The following is a 20,008-nucleotide window of genomic DNA, read 5'->3' as shown; positions in this document are numbered from 1 at the left end:
TAACCCGCTTAGGGTTGAATTCCAGAAATGCTGAAACTTGTTTGTTTTTTTTCTAGCTGAGATTCCAAATACCAGTTTTCGTAGTTCTAGCTTCAGAAGAGCCTTAGTAGCGACATAAACTGACGGAAAGAAACCCCTACATCAAGAACTAGTTGTGCGACATAAACGAAAGTTGCTACACGTGCTTCTACATCTGAAACATGTCTGATTTTGCACCAGACGCTTAAGAATGGCGCTAGTAGCTTCAAATACATGCTGTAACCCTCGTGAGCGTTAATTACCTTTGAGGTTGGACGTGGTGAGTTGATGTTAGTCGAGAATGCCTTTAAGACATCACTATCAACACTTCATTGAGTTTGAACAAGGTCGTGTAATAGGGCTACGAGAAGCTGGATGTTCCTTTTGCGATACTGCAGAAAGACTTGGCAGGAATGTAGTCACTGCAGATGATTGATGGCAGCGGTAGCTACGAGAACGTATTCTCGCAAGGAGACCGGGCTCCAGACGGCCACGTGGCACTACCGAGCGAGAAGACCATCGTGTTCGGCGCATGGCTCTGGCGCAGCGTACTGCACCTGCAGCAGCAATTTGAACAGCAGTTGGCACCACAGTGGCACAACGAACTGTTACAAAACTCCAAAGACAGCTCCGAGCCAAACGCCCTGCAGCGTGCAATTCACTGAAACCAAGCCACCACAATATGCGACTTCTGTGGTGTCAAGAGAGAGCTCATTGGAGGGCAGGGTGGAGGTCTGTTGCGTTTTATGATGAAAGATGGTTCTACCTCGGTGCCAGTTATAGCCGTGTGTTGGTTAGGAGGAGGCCACCTGAGGGCCTGCAACCAACCTGTCTGGATGCTAGACACACTGAACCTACACCTGGAGGTATGGTACGGGGTGCGATTTCGTATGGTTGAAGGACTATTCTCGTGGTTATCCCACGCACCCTGACTGTAAATTTGTCCGTCAGTCTGGTGATTCTGCCCGTTTTGCTACCACTCGTGATCAGCAAGCATTCCACGGGGTGTTTTCCAACAGGATAACGCTCCCCTACATACGCTGTTACAGCTCGACATGCTCTGCAGAATATCGACATGTTGCCTTGGAGCTCTCGATCAGCAGATCTGTCTCCATTCGAGCACGTATAGGACATCAACAGACTACAACTCCAGCGACATCAGCAAACAGAACTAGCGGTCCCTGTAATGACCGAGCGAGTGCAACAGATATGGAACTCCAACCCACAAACTGACATCCGGAACCTGTACAACAATATGCATGCACGTTTTCATGCTTGCATTAAACAGTCTGGCGGTTACACCGGTTATTAAAATACCAGTATATCATTCTGTCAACAGCGTTTATCGCGCTCACATTGTGTGATTTGCAATGTTAATCACTTAAATGTCTTACCTAGACGAGTGTCGCCCAGAAATTTCATTACTCTACGTTAATTACTTTACGGTGTTGTAATTTTTTCCGTTATTGTATTTTCGAAAAACTTTTCACCTCCTATTTCAGCCAGTTAGGTGTGGATTTTCGAAAAATCCCATGTTAAACGATGCCTGCAATATAAGACAAACACCCTCTCCAAATTTAAAGTTTCTGTCGTTAACTGTTTGGGTTGGGCGATGATGGGCCAGTGAATCAGTCAGGACATTTCCTTTTATACGAGGGTTGGAACTTTATTAGTGGTAACTATTTACGTACAGCTCGTACAAAATAGATAAGTGTTTCAAAGTTTTACTGACCTTTAAAGTAGTCATCAGCATTGTGTATAAACCGTTGCCAGCGATGTGGAAGTCGTAGGATACTCTTAGCAGTGCCAGTTGTGTTGAAAGCTGAAGCGGCGCGGTCTATTGCCCGACGAATTTGTAGCAGTTCTGAAGTGAATGCCGTGAAGTGTTTCCTGCAGTTTAGAAATAGAGTTGAATTCACGAGAGCTTAAGCCGGGGGAGTGCAGTAGGTAGTATAGCACTTAGCAGCCCTATCAGTCAAACAAATCAGCACTGTCCTGCAAAATGATGGTCAGGTCCTGCAGAAAGTGTCATTACTACTGTCTCTAAGCTGGTCATAGGTTGTGTTCCAAAAATGAATAGTTGCCACAATTAAAGTTCCAACCCTCGTATATAGAGAGTGTTATCGTGGTCGTACCTTCCAGCGCAAAAATGATCAGTTTGTCAGTTTTTCTCTGTAGTAACAGACGCAACATGGCGCTTATATAACGACTTGTTGTCTGCTTTGTTTTCCAGATGATGAATACGGAGAGAAGTCCGTCAGTGTGCTACTGGACGGCGAGGAGTCGGAACTGACGTTTATCGACCACCCCTGCTCTGAAATGTCGGTAAGTGTTGCCTGTAGAGGTTTCGCCATTACACTACTAGTTTGAATTAACAGTACTGTCATGTCTCCTATGAATGTCATCGGAGTATTATTAAGTAAGTAAAGTTCACATCAGCCCGAAGGCTGGTTTGAACGTAATAGTGCTTTACTAGGCATGTCTCTGAATTATATTCAACCAGTCTAGTACAGCCAGTAAGTGTAGTTGCGTGTACTCTTCTATAAGATACCTGCAATGCCTTGTACTGCGTAACACCTAGCAACAAGAAGCATGAATCACAGAAATGCAAATCTCGATGTATTTAGGATAGAAAACGCGTCCTAAAGTTCTCTGCAACTCAAATCCAGCTCGTGTGGCTGGAAATTGGGTGTAAAGAAGAAAATACTTTGGTTGCTAAAAGCAGTTTTAGTACTATGAGTGCTTCTGTTCGCAGATAGTATACAGCAAGCTGTGCTCGCATTGGCTACTAACGTGAACCCCATAAGCCCGTCCCCCAAGTTAAATCCCATCGAGCACATGTGGGATGCGTTAGGGAAGATGTATTGCAGCACGTCCCCATACAGCAGTTGCCGGCAGCCCAGTTAGAGGAATGTAACGCGCCACCACAAAAACTCTTTACCAACCCTGTGTCAGCATGAGAACACGATGCATAGAATGCATTGCCCTCCTTGGTCATCACACACATTTTTAAGAACTGCGTCCCGCCTTTTGTAATGTCTAGAGGACCAGTATAAAACGCGATGACTTCGGTGTAATCACAGTCTTTGAATACAAATGTCATTTCTGTCTGTGTCATACCGGATTTATTTCAGTTACCTATTATAATATAGTGCAGGAAGTCTTTCTATGTATGGTACAAGTTTCATCGAGCTGTGTTATTTGGCAGTAAAACAGCATGCGAAAGTTACTTTCGCCAGTAAGTTTTGCATAAAAGTGTATTTCATCAAAAATACGCTGTTGAGTCACATCAGTGTGCTCTCCGTACTCATTATCTGGAAAACAAAGCAGACAACAAGTCGTTATATAAGCGCCATGTTGCGTCTGTTACTACAGAGAAACACTGACAAACTGATCATTTTTGCGCTCGAAGGAACGACCACGATATTTCTCTCCATATACGAGGGTTGGAACTTTAATTGTGGCAACTATTTATTTACAGCTTGTACAAAATAGATACGTGTACTATTAAATCCACCCCAGTCCCTTGGCTGCATACTCTAAGCAATATCCCACCTCCACAATTGAGAAGCAAGAAGCAGCAGTAAGAGATTGGTCAAAAATTCATGACTCAGATTACCCACAGAATCTACCAATCCATGATGTTTTGAACGAAATACCATCGATCCGCTTGAAGTCACGGAAGCCTATATGGGTTAATATACAAGAACATCAACCTGACATCAAGGAGCAATGGCGGCACTTTTGGAATGATTCTGGAATTAATAAACAAGGTATCCAAGATCCTACTCTGGAATCATCGGGCTTTGACCTGAAGAGATGTACCTGGACTAAATTAAACCGTATCAGAACGGGCCATGCAAGATTCAATGCATGTAAGTACAAGTGGGGTCTATGCTACCCACCAGCCTGTGACTGTGGAGCACCAGAACAGAACGTCCGACATATTCTTGAGGAATGCCCCTTAAGAAGATACGCCAGACCTGTCTCTGAGGTTATATATGTGAAACCCTCTCCTTTGGACTGGCTGTGCTTTAAATATATGAATGAGTTTCTAGTCGGGCTTGCCAAGCTTTTAACGTGTAGTTATTTTGTCTTGAGTGTTTGTACTTTATTCTCTTGTGCTATTGCTTGTTTTTTGCACATGTACCATTTACACATTGTTTTGTTTTATACATTTCGTTTACATATTGTTGTACTTATATAAAATATTGTCGCTGTATTTCCACACGCAAAATAAAATAAATAAAAAGTGTGCTGTCATGTCAGAAGCCTGAATAAGCAACATCTGCAGAACGGACCACTGTGAGGAGTGCAGGAAGATAAGCACTGAGGTTCATTCTGTGGCTGGTTTCTAAGTTGAGGATCCATGTCCTGAACAGCCCGATTGATGTGGTCCCACATATTCTCGATTTGGTAAGTTTGATGGTCAGGGGATTATGGTAAACATATTCTGGTGCTCTTCAAAACACGCACGTACACTGCGAGCTGTGTGACACGTTGCATTGTCCTGCTTGTAAATACCATCGTGTCGAGGAAAAACAAACTGCAGGTAGGGGCGGACATGGTCCCCAAGGATAGCTGCATACTTATGTTCATTCTCTGTGCCTTCCAGAATAATGCCATCACCCTAGGTATTTCGCGAAAACATTCCCCAGACCATAACGCACTCTCCTCCGGTCTGGACACTTCCGACGTTGTTGCAGGATGTTTGCTTTCAGACGTTTGCTTTCAGACGTTTGACGCCGTATAGAGCAAAAAACGTGATTCATCTTAGGACGCGACCTGTCCCCACGCACTGGGCGTCCAGTGCGGTATTGGCGTGCATATACCAGCCTTCGTCGCCAATAAGCAGCAGTCAGAATGGGTACACGAACCAGGCGCATGCTACGGCAACGTTCGCTGAACGGTTGGTCGTCCCTAGGTTCACCTGGGCGGTCAGTTGCTCAACAGCTGCTCGTCTATTCGCCAGTACACATCTACGCAGCCGTCCTTCACCCCTGTCACCTGTGGCCCGTGATGCACCACGGACGCCTCGCGTCGGTTTTGTATAGCACCATTCTGCCACGCACGATGTTCTTTAACCACAGTGGCACGGGAACCGCTTACAAACTTAGGCGTTTCTGAAATGAAATGTTTCCATACTTATTCCAAAGCCAATGATAGTGTCCCTTTGGATGTCAGATAAATCACTCCGTTTCCGCGTTACGACAGCGACTGCACTGTTTTCCAGGTCTCTTCGACACGCTTTATACAGCCTCCGCTGCTAGTGCTGCCACCGGCCGTCTGTCGGTGGTTATTACACGTTGATGTCGAACATAGGCGGTGGTCACATTAATGTGACTCGACAACATACATTAGAATGTGCTCCGTCTTAAATACACTCGTAGTCCAGAAAGCACGTTGCCGATTATCTTGCTGTGAGATTCTGTGGCACTCTGCGTAGTGTTCTGTTTCGCTGTTAGATGAGTCAACACTGCGTCTCGTTTCTATTAAACGTTTCTTCTTTTTTCTGGTAAGCTCTTTATCTGAGGAAAGGTTAACATGTAATACTTCAAAAAGTTAACTGACTCACTATACATACACTGTAAAGTGGAAAATGAAAAAACAGGTAAATAACAAAATCTGTATTCAACTGTGCATCTTCCTTGTTTCTTCCTTACCAACATCGTGCTCTCTCGAGCATTTGGCATCAATGAATAAGTGTTGATTTGTACCTCGTACTTCTGTACTTCCAGCTAAATTAAATTTTAGAGTCTGGGATCAGCAGCGCGGGAGATTTACTGCGGCGAACACACCGGGGCACCTGTTTAATACTGCCGGGACGGAACCCGCCGCGAACGAATCCGTTTTCTCCCCGATGCCGCTACTCCTGGTGCAGCTTAAATATGGAGCGCACAACCGCACTCCCGTGCTACTCGGCTATGAAATATGGTCGGCCGCGGATATATGGAAGGTAAACTCCGAGGCTGGCGTTTATTTTTGAGGCCGCGGGCCGCGGCGAGGAGCCGACGATGACGCAGTGCGCGTTGAGAGCCGTTGTGCGGAAGCAGGTAGTTCGTGCTACAGTGAACATGTGCAAGTATAACTAGGTTTCTGGCCAAAAAAATTGGATTGCGCAGCTGATTTCCTGCCCTTTCATTTTCCAATACTGAGCGAAGAGGAGCGTTGGTAAGACACGGGACTCCTGTTTGGAACGACTGCGGATCGAGTCCTCGTTACGTCACCCAGATATACACTGATAACCCGACAGATTATGACCACTTCCTTAACCCTTCGAGTTCCAACAACATAAAACAAAATTAATTTTAAAAATTTTCACAAAATTGACTTTTATCAGCATAGTAAGCAACGAATACAAGTACAAATTGGTAAAAAGTAAACTATCAAGTATTTTAAGGAGGTGGTTCCGCTTTTGGCTTCAAATTTAGGCCACCGGTATATCCGACATTGTTCTAACATAAGTTATTACTGTTTTAAAAAATCTTGTTTTGTTTGGATTTTACGTGCAAAAAACACGTTTTCTGGGAGATTTTTGAGGCATGCCACTTCTGTACTTTAAACTTGTACGAATTGGTTCAAACTTTGCACGAAGGTAGGTAAATGCATAAGTCAAAACGATTCTATTTTTTATTCAGTATTTTTTGTCCGTTGTCGAGATGCGACTGTTTAAATTCGACCTAAATGTAGCATGTGAAATTCGTTCTTACGTGAATTGAATGCCCAGAAATGGTTTAAAGTGAACCGAATAAATAAAAAATCCATTAGTACGATAAAATTGAAAACTCGCTTTCAAAATCTATCTTCATTCGGATTTTATGTGCACAAACCACGTTTATTTTTATTTATTTATTTAGAATTTTTATACGCGCGCCACTTCTGTATTTCAAACTTTTGCGAATAGGTTCAAATTTTGTAAGAAGGTAGGAAGTACATGTACTTAATGGTCGTCCTGTTGTTTTGTGAAAGCTTTGTCCGTTGCTACGACATAAGCAACGAGGTTCTAAAGATGACAAAAAAAGACCGGATCAGTCGTCGTCCGAGTCGACAAAATGAACGTCGGTTTGCTGAGCTTTGGCGGTCTAATGTCAAAGCTATGGCAGAATAAAAGTAGGGAGCTAGAATGAAAAATGCGCCTGTCGTAACACAAAAAAGGCGAATATGTCCTGGGCAAAGTTAGGGATCTGAAAGATTGGAATTAGATTTTCGACTTATCTGGCAGCTTCAAAGACCTTCAGATGAAAAGATCTTCACATATTTGTGCTTTTTTATAATCTTGCATCCCCAGTGCAGTGAGCTCTCTTAAACACAGGCCTCATTATATGTATGGTGAATTATGTAAGAACAAGTAAACACAAATTTTTGTGTTTCTAGAGAGTGAGATGTATCTACAATACGAAGTGTGGTGTCACCGCCAGACACCACACTTGCTAGGTGGTAGCTTTTAAATCGGCCGCGGTCCATTAGTATACGGCGGACCCGCGTGTCGCCACTGTCAGTGATAGCAGACCGAGCGCCACCACACGGCAGGTCTAGAGAGACTTACTAGCACTCGCCCCAGTTGTACAGCCGACTTTGCTAGCGACGCCACACTGACAAATACGCTCTCATTTGCCGAGACGATAGTTAGCATAGCCTTCAGCTAAGTCAGTTGCTACGACCTAGCAAGGCGCCATCACCAAGTATATTGAGATGATAATACTGTATCAACAAGACCAATGTTCACCAATTGTGGATTAAAGTTAAGTATTCCAGCAGCTACGTACTTTTCTTTGTTGCATTCATTACGTATCCTGTTTCAGACCTCACGCCAGCCTGCGTGAGTTTCGGCTTCCCCTCATTGTGTCTTGCCTAGACACAACACGAAGTATCTGCGACTGGGAGTGGTTCTATGATAGGAAGTATCCCAGAGTGGGGATGCATGCATCCGAAACTTAAATGACACGTTGTATCATGCTGCACGACCTGACAAACGCCTTGTTGGATGACACTGTGGCATGTGTAGTTTTATACGACATGACATCGTTGTCATGTTCCTTACTTGACAAGATGCGTTATATTACATGACATGGGTACTAATACTAAGCAGTGAAAAAGCGCGAATATGTCAAGATGTTTTGATTCAGTGTCTTATAAGCCGCCAGGTAAGTCGGAAAGCAAGTTCCCTTCTTTTACGTCCCTATGTCCAGGACATATTCGCCTTTTTGTGCTACTATAGGAGCAATTTTTGTTTTGATAATGATATTAATAATTTCTAAGAATCTTCGCGCGAGCACCTAGGATTGTCTGTTGTCTGCTGCGGAGCTCCGTGTTCTAGTATTGTGTGCTGAACGTCGTGTTCCGATATTGTTGTGCCTGCACCGGCGCTGTATTATCTTCAAACCTGCTACAGATCGTCGCCTATCACGCTTTACAAAACGGGCAAGCCTCCGACCTCCACATTCTGTGGTGTCGCATGACTGCCCTACGCCTTGTCGCTTTCTCGTGCTTTCGGTATCCCTCAGACGCTCACGACACTAGTACGCAATCAGCCGACCAGGTTCGCCGTTTCTTAGCTGTTAGTTCCCAGGCGCAGGGCCAAAATAATGTGATCTTTGCCAAAGTCGCTCATGTCAGTGGATTTCCTCATTTGTGGCCCCTGTCGTCGTTAGAATGATTCTCTATTCGCCTCTGTTCCTCTTATACAGGGTCTCCCGAAACGGTTCGTTAAAATTCATACAAGATGCAGAGAACATCAAAACAAATGTGTTTCGATAAGGAATATGTGGTGTCTGAAGTCAACCTGTCATATTACGGAACATGTTGTTAGTGGTGCTGACGTAAGCTATTGCGTCGCCGTCGCTGACAGGGAATGTGTACTGACATTCAAAACTGCTCTGCGTACGGATGGTTGGTTCTGAGGTCTGCTTGGAAACACATCAATTAATTCGCAGGGATCACCACCTACTCACTACAACGGCTGTATTTTGAGGGGACCACACCTTGTTCCATTCTGCCTCAACGGACGGAGATATCGCATCTTCGTGGAACAGATGTTCCCGGAACTATATGGGGCGCTAGTCCAGTTCAGCATTGCTATGAGGAATCATCTAAGAGCCAACTTCGAGAATCAAAGGATCGACCGATCTGGGCCTGTGGCCTGGCCACCGAGGTCACGTGATCTCACGTGTCTGGATTTCTTCCTCTAGGGGCATATGGAGCACTTGGTGCATGAAACCGTTCTGGAAACAGAAGACATCGTCGCTAGCACTGCCGTCGCTGGTGATGCCATTATCAACATGCCAGGAATTACGATCGTGTAATCCGTCCCTAGCATCAGAAATTGCCGACAGACACCATGTGTAGCAGAACTTAATGGCCGCGCGGGATTAGCCGAGCGGTCTCGGGCGCTGCAGTCATGGACTGTGCGGCTGGTTCCGGCGGAGGTTCGAGTCCTCCCTCGGGCATGGGTGTGTGTGTTTGTCTTTGGGATAACTTAGGTAAAGTAGTGTGTAAGCTTAGGGACTGATGACCTTAGCAGTTAAGTCCCATAAGATTTCACACACATTTGAACATTTGAGAACTTAATGTATTTGTTTTGATGTTCTCCAGCTGCTGTATTAATTTGAACGAATAATTTCGGAAAATCCTGTGCACTTTCCTTACGTCACATTCCCGCAACGTCACCAGGCGTCATTCGATCTCGCAATGGGCCGTGGTCATATAGTTTTGGATGATCAGTGTACCACATGTTAGTTACGTTCACTTGCCCTACCTCAGCGCCGCATAACGCACATGCACAGTTACAAGAAGAACAGAGCTCGTGTAACGGACGGTGTGATGGAGAGCTGTCACGATGTTTCCGAAGTGAGAACAACAGAGATGGATAAAAGCAGGATTTGGAAGAGCGAACGTACAGCTCGATGTTGCCATCAAGGTCTGTTAAAGGCTTGCGAGGAATGTACATTGCCTCATAAAACAAGGACAAACTGGATAGTTGTACTGAATGAATGAAACGTATACCAAGTCGTCCCATGTCAGTGACGTAGTAGAGACTGCTTTTATCGCGTTACGGAACAATCATCGACTCCGAACGATTCTGCAGCTGGCCGGAGAGAGTGCATTAGTGCTTCTCATTCTGAAGGAACGTCTGAGTATGAAAAAAATTGCACCACGAAGAGTTCAGAATGACGTGACGGAAATACAGAAATAGATATCATAAGGACTTCGAACGTGATCAACGCGAAGGAGACGCTTTCTTACGCCGTGTCATTACTGGATAAGACACGGGTCGAATCGTACTAACCACACTTGAAACGTTAAACAAACGAACGAACGGCGTCATTACTGGTCATCACGACGACTGAAAGGGTATGCTGAAGTTATACTATTTCTCGTGTACGAATGCGTACACCTTACTCGTCGGCAGACCGTCATTTCAGCTTTTAGAAAGAAGCGGCGACACTTTCTGCAGAATCCGACCCTCATTTTTTCAACACAATATTCGGGTACACGCACTCCGATCTCTTGAGTGGTATGTTCGATCGATACGATAGAGACTGTTGTACTATCCGTCATATCCCAATGGGCTTAAGTCCTTGGGACTTCGACTTCATTCCTAAGATGAAAGAAGAACTTTGTGAAATTCGCTTCATAACTCTTATACATATACATTTGGAAATAGACGGCTCCATTCGCACTGTCAACGCAACTGGCACTGTTGAAGATATCCTACGACGTCTACAAGCAATGGGCTATACACAATGTTTGTGCCTGCTTCAAAAGACAATAAAACTATTATGCATCAGTTATGAAGAAACTGTTGCCACTATTAAAGGTCCAACGCTCGTTTAAATGGATGCCTCTCTAAACTCCGGAAACTTTATTGTGTAATTAGCTGGAAAATGTTATTTCTTTGAATATAGTGTGCGTGTGTGTGTGTGTGTGTGTGTGTGTGTGTGTGTGTGTGTGTGTGTGTGTGTGTTTGTGAGAGAGAGACAGGGAGTGTTCTACATCTACTCCGCTAACCACCAAGCGGTGTGTGGCGGAGGGCACAATTCGCGCCAAAGTCATATTCCCCCCCTCTGTTCCATTCGCGAATCGCGCGAGGGAAAAACGACTGTCTGAACGCCTCAGTACGAGCTCTAATTTCCCTTATCTTTGAATGGTGGTGATTGCGCGATTTGAAAGTTGGTGGTAATAATATATGCTCTACATCCTCGACGAAGACCGGATTTCGGAATTTAGGGAGCAGCCCCTTCCGTTTAGCGCGTCGTCTGTCTGCAGGTGTGTCCCACTTCAATCAAACTTTCTATGAGATTTGTAATGCTCTCGCGATGGCTAAATGTACCAGTCACGAATCTTGCCGCTCTTCTTTGGACCTTCTCAATCTCTTGAATCAGACCCAACTGGTAAGGTTCCCATACAGACGAACAAATCCTCCTAAAACACTGGACCGATTTCATCCAAACTTGGGTGTCATATAACTTACTGTCAGACAACAATCGCTTACCTATGGATGGGGTGGGAATGAAAAAGAAGCGTAGCCAGTGAAGCGAGAATTGCCGGACTCTGTTCACCCACTTTGTTGACAATGAAAGCACTTAAGTACTTGCAAAAAACTTCTATATAACTTTAATCACGAATTTTTTTCTCGAAAACAACCGCTACAAAAGGATGAAAGGAAAAGCGTTTGTCGCTTACAACTGTCCATGCAGTAGAAGTACCGCCTGAGGCATGACGTTATAATTTATTACTTCTTTACTGCAAACTGTATTCGTGACACATTTTGCAAGCAGTATGCATATATAGCACTGAATGTAACTGCAAAATTACTTCATTGTACGACCCGTACTGCAGGAGATATGACTTCATAAACATTAAGCTCAAGGCCAGACGCTGCATGGCACGGGCGTGGACGCACGGGTATAAATAAATACCTGTGCAATGCCGCAACTCCCTGCTAGTAAAATTGTAAAATGATGTGATAAACAATGAAAGCTTAAAATCTGATGTACTTTTAGGTAGCACACCTTTAGGTATGCATATAGTAAATAAAACATAGTTTAAATCTGACACGAAGTTTGGAAACATTGCTCACTGAGGTGAAGAGGGAAAGATTTATTGAGGACGACACAATGATGTTAGTTTGTTGCTCAAGTTGATGCTACGCTCTTGTGCTGTAAGTGCCTGTCTCTTACGTTTCAGCCGGAGAACTGCGTCACGACGTACGACCCGCACGCGTTCTGCGTCGTCTACTCGACGGCGGATCGCGGAAGCCTCCGGGTGGCTGAGGAAGTGCTGCAGTGCCTCTGGAAGAGCGACTCCATCAGCACCAAGGCTGTCATCCTGGTCGCCAACAAGACGGACCTCGTGCGCAGCAGGACCGTCACCACCGACGGTCAGTGGGCACGCTTCTTACACACTGGTCTTAAGGCCCGTTTAACGAGCGACTCTCTTCTCTCTGCATCTTCGCAACATACTATCTGATCAAAAGTATCCGGACAGCTATCAGCGGACATTAAAGTGGGGTGCGTGATGGCTTGAACTCTCTTGGGACATGTCCGAAAGCCTGTGGAGGAATGGCAGCTTATTCTTCCTCAAGAGCCGAAACCACAGAATTTGATGATGTTGGACGCTGGGGTTTGGAACGAAGCTGACGTTCTAACTCATCCTAAAGGTGTTCCATTTGCTTCAGGTCGCGACTCTAGATAGGTCAGTCCACTCCAGGAATGTTATTGTCCACAGACCACTGTCTCACGGGTGCTGCTTCATGACAGGGTGCTTTCTCAAGCTGATACAAACAGTCATCGTGTCCGCCCTGCTCATCTGCTGCACACGGTACACAACGCTGTGTAATGTGTCCACATCCTTGCGAATTTAGCGTTTTCTTAAGCCTAATAAGCAGGCCATAATCTAACTACGAAATACACCCTTATGCAGTACCTCCACCAACTCCGTACTTCACCTGTTAGCACTACACATGATGACAGGTACCTTACTCCAGATATCTGCCACAGGACGTCACTCCAAATCACTCGTTCCCAGTCATCCAGTGTTCAGTGACGTCTCTCTTTATACCACCTCGAACTCTCTCAGCATTGGCTTCAGAAATGCGTGCCTTGTGAGTAGGTGCTCGACTGTTTTACCCCATCTTTTTAACACTTTGTGTTGGCTGCAATGTTGCTAGCACTTTGATACTCACGAATGATTCCTCCTCCTGATATCATGCGATTTTTTACAACCACCCTTCGCAGTGCTCGACAGTGCCTGTCCGTCAGTACCTGGCATAGGCCTGATGTTGGTGTAGTTCCTTAGTGTTTTCTATTCACGATCACACCATCAACAGGCGACTTGGGCAACCTTAGAAAGTCTGAAATGTCTCTGATGGATTTATTACTCAGCTAACATTCAGCGACTAGTCCATGTTCAAAGTTAGTGGCTTTTCCTGACCTACCCTTCCTGCTATTGCAGTGTACTGACCCTGCCTCCTTTTAAAGTGCCGGGTCCGCTTCTCGTGATATCTAATGATCATTTCCGCATTACACAGGGAGTCTGCATACTTTTGAACAGATAGTCTACTTCACAAGGCAGCATGTGTCACCAACCCCATCCATCTCCATAGCTCAATGGTCAGCTTGTCTGACTACTATGCGGAGGAGCCGGGTTCGATTCGTGAGAGGACAAAAAGGGGATGCACTCAGCTTCGTGATGTCAGTTGAGGAGCTACTTGGGAAACTGGCAACGGCCGGACGAGCGAAGTGATGATCCCATGCCCCTCCGTACAACGTACGATTTAGGCCATTGCCAGAGGGCGTTAAGGCGGTCGGTCGGGACTGAATATTGCGATAGGGTCAGACTGGAGAGCTTTGCTTTCGATTTTCCAGATTTCTCAGTTAACCATTGGAGAATCAGGGAAAATGAAGCACAACAGTCTAGATAAAACGGACCCTGGCGAAACTTCTATGGATAGATAAATGGAGGCTTCAGTATGGGATAGGGCTGACTGCGGCATAAGACAGACAATAGTTTTTGTTTCTTTGTTATTATTGCATAGGATTCGTGTTGTTTCTTTATGTGCGAGACTGCTATTGTGACAGCTATCAGTAAGTGTGAGAAAGAAATGGGACCTGTATGTGTATGGAGAAAGTATTAAATGGATGGAGGTGTGTGGTCAGTGTCTTACTTTGGTCAGGATTGCGGTTGGGTAGCAGTGAGGGTTGGAAACCTAAGTGGATGGAATGGTTAAGGGAGGGATGTGGGTGATAGGATGGAACAGTTCTAGAGGTGGGGTTGTTTGCAGCTGCCGTGTCATTGGAGCTAAGAGAGTAGGATGTGAGATTTCTCAGTAGCAGTGTGACGAAGTGAACAATATCTTCAGCTGCAGGAGGGTACAGAGGGTGTGAATCTGTTGGGTGGTCATTGAGGTCAAGTTTTATTTGGGATTAACTTTCAACTGGGGAAACATGTGGGATGGTATTAATTACATGTGGGACGGAATTTCACGTCTCTATGAAAATGATGAGACTTGATATGAGGACATGTGGACGGGTCTATGGAGCAGTGTGTTTGGTGGGCGCTGTATTGGATGCAGCGGCGGTAGCTTTAGATCAGGGCCAGCCGCGGCGTGTCAAACCGCACTCGTCCCAGGTGTGCGCGACGAGGCCCGGCTTGTCTCGGCTTTGCTTCATGCTTATCAGAAGTCCTCGATACAACTCGACATTTCATATAATATTGCGATCTGACACTTTTCGATCGGCACAACTGTCCACAGTTCGGTACAGTCGTGTTGCCAGAGCTATTTACGCTTCGCTATTTGTTCGTGGTGTGGAGGACATGAGCAGAACTAATCGACTTTCGCCAAAAGGGGTAATATATTGTCGCAAGTTTTAAAAATTAATGGGAATGAGAGAAGAGAGAGATGACAATTCTCAATATCTATTGTGCAGTCGCATAATCGATGCGTACTGCAGATTTGCTGTGAAACGAATTACAGTGCCATCTAAAAACAATTTAAATATTTAGTTGACAATGAAAGAGCAAAAAATTACAAACGATCACTATAGTTGGAGTGACGAACGACGGCGGTCGAGTTTAGGCTTGTTGTGCGCAACTACATCGCCCATACTCCGACAGCCAGTCAACTTTCAGTAGTGTTCTGAGCGCTCTGCCCTGAATGCCGTAGCTAATACGAGCATTAAACGTGATCGTAGCGAGTTGTTCTATCGCATTTGTTGCGAGTAGTCATCGCTGATAATGGTGCTAAGTGATAAATTCTGCATAAGCAAGCGAGAGACATAATTTGCAGGATATACTCGTCTTTCGACCGGAAAGCACGCGCATGCGCGTATTGCAACTGTCGCTTCAAATCGTCAACAATACTCTTCCCGTCCGTGCCCCGACATGCGCGAACTGCCATCGTTCGTGGATCGGACTATAGATGTGATCCATTGTTCCGTACTTCGAGAAACACTCTTTGCTAAATTCTTAAGCATGGAGCACAAGAAGAAATTCGTGGTGTGAGCAGTAAACTTCTGAAGTCAAACAGTTTTCAATGGGATTGAAAGTATGTTGGTTAAGTCAAGGGGCATGCCCGGAATGATTTTTCTATTTAAAACCGACTCTTGTTAAATTTATGAAGGAAAAAGGAGTCCAGGAACGAAAATTAGAACATCCAGAATGGACTGCAGACCTCGCATGGACTTCACTGCACGCTGCCCACAGCAAGGTGTGAAACGACTTATTTCTGATTTGACTGGGATGGATTTAAAAAGAAAATCGCACTGTTAGGGACAAATTCTGATGAACACAGTCCAGTTCACTAAACTCATTGACGTTAAGGAAAAGGTGAAGTTTGCAGAATCCATTGTGGCCTCGAAAGAATTACGAGTATAGTTTTCTAAACATTTTAAAGACACTTCGAATCTTACATCTGTTTCGAGCTGTCTTCAGCACCATTTGCTGTTTCCGGTGAAAGTGCCACTGTGTATGTGGAGATGTAACAGATTGATTTTCAATGTAATTCCCATTTTAAAGACAAATTCTTTTATGTGAAATGAGGCTTACATTGTCTTCCTATGTAGAGCTTCCACATATGTGTAATGAGGTTGCAAAAGTGCTACAATATTTCGATCAACATACGTGTACGAAAGATCTTTGTTTGATTATGAAAATAAATATGTCACGATTACGTGGCAAGCTGTTGGTGAAAATCTGTCAAACAATCTGTATCTGTCCGCACTTCGGCAGTTTGTACCGGATAAAAATTATATTATATCTAGCGCTCCAAAAATAAATAAATAATACTGAACATTTGTTTTGATGATCTATGTCGTTGAGTAATGTGAAATATAAAACTAATTCGAAAGCAGTGCGACTGCATGGCCATTTAAATGCAGGGAGTTGGCAGTTTCGCCCTCCTCGTGCACAGACAGCGTGCCATGGCGCTGGGGAAAGTGTCCAGCTAGGGTGAGCGCCGGCACTCGCGAGAGGGCAACGCTTGCGAGCCTATTCCTTGCCCGCCCCTGCTGCAGATAAACCATGTTTCTGAAATAATCAAGTAGAATGTCACACGGTAACAACATTATGTTCACAGAGGGAAAGAGCATGGCGACATCGTACGACTGCAAGTTCATCGAGACGTCGGTGGCCATCAACCACAACGTGGACGAGCTGCTCGTGGGACTTCTGACGCAGATCCGGCTGAAGCGCGAAAACCCGGAGCGCGCCCGGGACCTCCTGCGCAAGAGGTCGAGCCGGAGGAGTCCGGCAGGCGGCAGCACCGGCGGCGGCGGAGCGGTGTCGTGCGGTACTAACAAGCCCTACCGCGGCGCGCGCACCTCCACCTCGCTCAAGGTGAAAGGCCTGCTAGGCCGCGTGTGGGCGAGGGACTCCAAGAGCAAGAGCTGCGAGAACCTGCACGTGCTCTGAGCGCCCACCGCGCCACCTCCTCACGTAAAAGACAACAGTACAACACGCCGACAAGCTACGCTCTGATTAAAACTACTTGTTATTTGACCTCGATCACTTGACACTACAACGCGGCGCTGCTTCTCGACTCAAACGACAGAGCGCGCTTTTCGCTCGCTGCGGTTGGCGACAGTCAAATGGGCAGCAGCAAGTATCCCGTAACTGGTTATGTGTGCACACTACACTGTTCGCAAACTGCAAGTGAAATGGCGCTTACTGCCGGCCGCGGTGGTCTCGCGGTTCTAGGCGCACAGTCCGGAACCGCGCGACTGCTACGGTCGCAGGTTCGAATCCTGCCTCGGGCATGGATGTGTGTGATGTCCTTAGGTTAGTCAGGTTTAAGTAGTTCTAAGTTCTAGGGGACTGATGACCACAGATGTTAAGTCCCATAGTGCTCAGAGCCATTTGAGCCATTTTTTGGCGCTTTACTGCGGCACGTTGGTAACACCAAACAATCTGTGAGTGACTTTTCGAAGGACTAAATTCGAAAATGTAAATTGTCAGCTGACAAGTAAATTTTAATCAGACTACCGTGACAGGACTCCCTGCTGCAGCCAAGGAAAAGATAAAGCGCGAGTAACAACTACTCTCAGGACAATCAGTGAAGCCGAACTCCCCCTCCACTTCCAATCCCTTTCTTACTTCATGACAATGATCCCATACTCTTTGGAAAATACAAAATGTTAACAGCTTATTCAAGAAAACTAAAACTTCGAAGAATCGCCCATTGTCGACAAAGTCATGCCCTACTGGAGCAATATCTCTATTGAATCATTAAGCGGCCACATTAAACTTCCAGATTGCAAGTTGAAACTTGATATTACATGTTCTATCGGCAACAGGGAAACATAAGCTACTGCTTCCTTTGGGCCGCCTCCAGAGCAGCCGTGGCGAGTTTCCAAGATTAGACCTCCAACTCTCCACTGTGTTATGGCAAATCTACATGTTATTCTGCAAAAGTAGCCCTTGCCGAAAAATGTGAGGTTGATAGTCAGAAAGGATGGGTCACAAAGTGTTGTTTGGTGAACTATAAGGAAGAATATGAGCAAAGGCGTAGGATACATGTGGGTTAAGCATCGTATTATATCGAAACTGTAAAACCTTCTGAAATTTTGCTTTCTCTTTTGCTTCCTCTGAAGTTACCAATCCTCATTTTTTTTATTGTTGATGAAACGTATGACCCTAAAGGGACTATTTACCTCACTGCAGAAGACACCTGCAGGGAAGTTTTGCTTCAGGAATGACTGCCACAACGCTGTATCTACAGACAGTAATTGAAACAGTGCAGCAGGGATTCAGATCACTGCACAATGTGTTTCCACGACTCAAGTTTACCTGTAAAGTTAAGTAAAAACGGAAACCATTCCCGTTTAGTAACTGAACGTCAGGAAAATATTCTTTGTCAGGTTTTGGATAGTTTATATATGCTATTAATTTAATAAAATATTTGTAAGGTTTTCTTAATTTGTAGCTTTAATACATACTTTTGTACTCCATTGCAGTTGAACTATTTATACTGTTATTATTTTTATACCGTTTTGTACTTATTAATCTCTTATTTTTATATTTACTATCTGTGTGTTGTTTGTAAGATCGTACATGTAGAAGTGTATAGTATAATGACTAGGACTTTATGCTGTTTTTTTTATAAACCAACCAATTAAGATAAACATAAAGTTCCATATCAGCAGAGGATATTTGGAAGCTCAACAGATACTCCATTTCGGATTCTCCCAAATGAAATGTCAAAAATTTCAAAATTACTAAGATCACTCTTAGTGGTAATATCAGCATGTGAGGGAGGAATTGAAGTTTACCAACTCTGGATCCTTTCCCCCACTTTTATATAGTGCTCCGCTTATTTACAATGTAATGAAATTCCAATCATTTTATTTATTTTAATTTGTTGTATTAATTACAACCAAAATCTTTTTGTACTCTCTTCATTGATCTGTCCAATCTTACTTTACTTTTCTTGTGTAGATAGAATGAGATTTGTTACTTGATTTTATTTTTATATTCATAATGATTTCTGTTTTGTACTTTTTGTTATTTTTTACAATAAATAAGTTTAAACAAGTTACACTTCTCCTTTCCATTATCCACATCCCTAGATCTATAGAATCTTCTGGCACCTCCATTGCTAGCAATACTGGCTGAAAAACAAAGGCTAATTATAAATGTCTTCATCCCATATTCTCAATTGCACCAATTACAGGTAGTTGTTATAGCACAAATCAAATGAGTAGCTGAAAAGGCTGTTTCTACGTGTGCATTCTAATATCAAAATTATTCAAATATTTCCTTTATTCTGGGTGAACACTATCCACTTCCTAACACAAGTAAGATGCAATCAAAATATATTACAAAATTTTGATATATCCAAAACAATTCCTGTAAAACAGCAATGGAAGACTCTGTAGAATTGAAAGGAAAAACCATATCACAGATATTCAGAATATTTGCAAAGATATTATATTTCAGCAGCAGTAAAAACTGCTATTAATCAACTTTCTTAGCCTCAAATAGTTAACTTGAGATAATATTAATACTTTGCTCCATGAATGTCTTTGTGATCAAAATAATTATAGGTTTCAACTATACCCTGTCCAAAATTAAGATTACTGGTAACGTTACTGACATAACATGTATAAATGTGTCCATGAGGCTCTACTTGTCAAAAAAATAAGGATAAAATGTAAGTAACTGATGATAGATCAGAATGTTGGGGAAAAGATATCACTTTTTCCTCTTTGTGTAAAGTTTTCATCTCAAACAAGTACATACACAGGAAAACACAACCCTAAAGCAGATAACTGATAGTCATCCATTTTGATCTACAAGCCTGCATATATCACATTATATTATGAGAAACAAGGTAATATCAAAAACATCTTATGAGGCAGACTAGACATTACACTTATAAAATTTTTAGTCTCTCAAGATGTTACTTTGAGCATATAGATATCAATCAAGTTCCTCCAAGAGAATGAATTATCAAGGGAAACGGCATATCTGAAAATGAAATGACATCCAATAGATT

General features: G+C 43.9%; 1 protein-coding gene across 1 annotated transcript in view; it reads left to right on the top strand.

Moving 5' to 3' along the window:
• Positions 1 to 18,916, top strand: part of LOC124803278 — a 304,062-nt gene extending 285,146 nt beyond the window's left edge. The window contains exons 7-9 of the mRNA XM_047264461.1: positions 2,252 to 2,343; positions 12,205 to 12,397; positions 16,592 to 18,916. Of these exons, the coding sequence (XP_047120417.1) occupies positions 2,252 to 2,343; positions 12,205 to 12,397; positions 16,592 to 16,926 (620 nt within the window). The 3' untranslated portion in view covers positions 16,927 to 18,916. The remainder of the gene's footprint in view (positions 1 to 2,251; positions 2,344 to 12,204; positions 12,398 to 16,591) is intronic.
• The last annotated feature ends 1,092 nt before the right edge of the window (positions 18,917 to 20,008 follow it).

Source organism: Schistocerca piceifrons, chromosome 6 (genome assembly GCF_021461385.2).
Source record: "Schistocerca piceifrons isolate TAMUIC-IGC-003096 chromosome 6, iqSchPice1.1, whole genome shotgun sequence".
NCBI classification, from domain to species: Eukaryota; Metazoa; Arthropoda; class Insecta; order Orthoptera; family Acrididae; genus Schistocerca; species Schistocerca piceifrons.
This window is presented reverse-complemented; position numbering and strand designations above follow the sequence as displayed.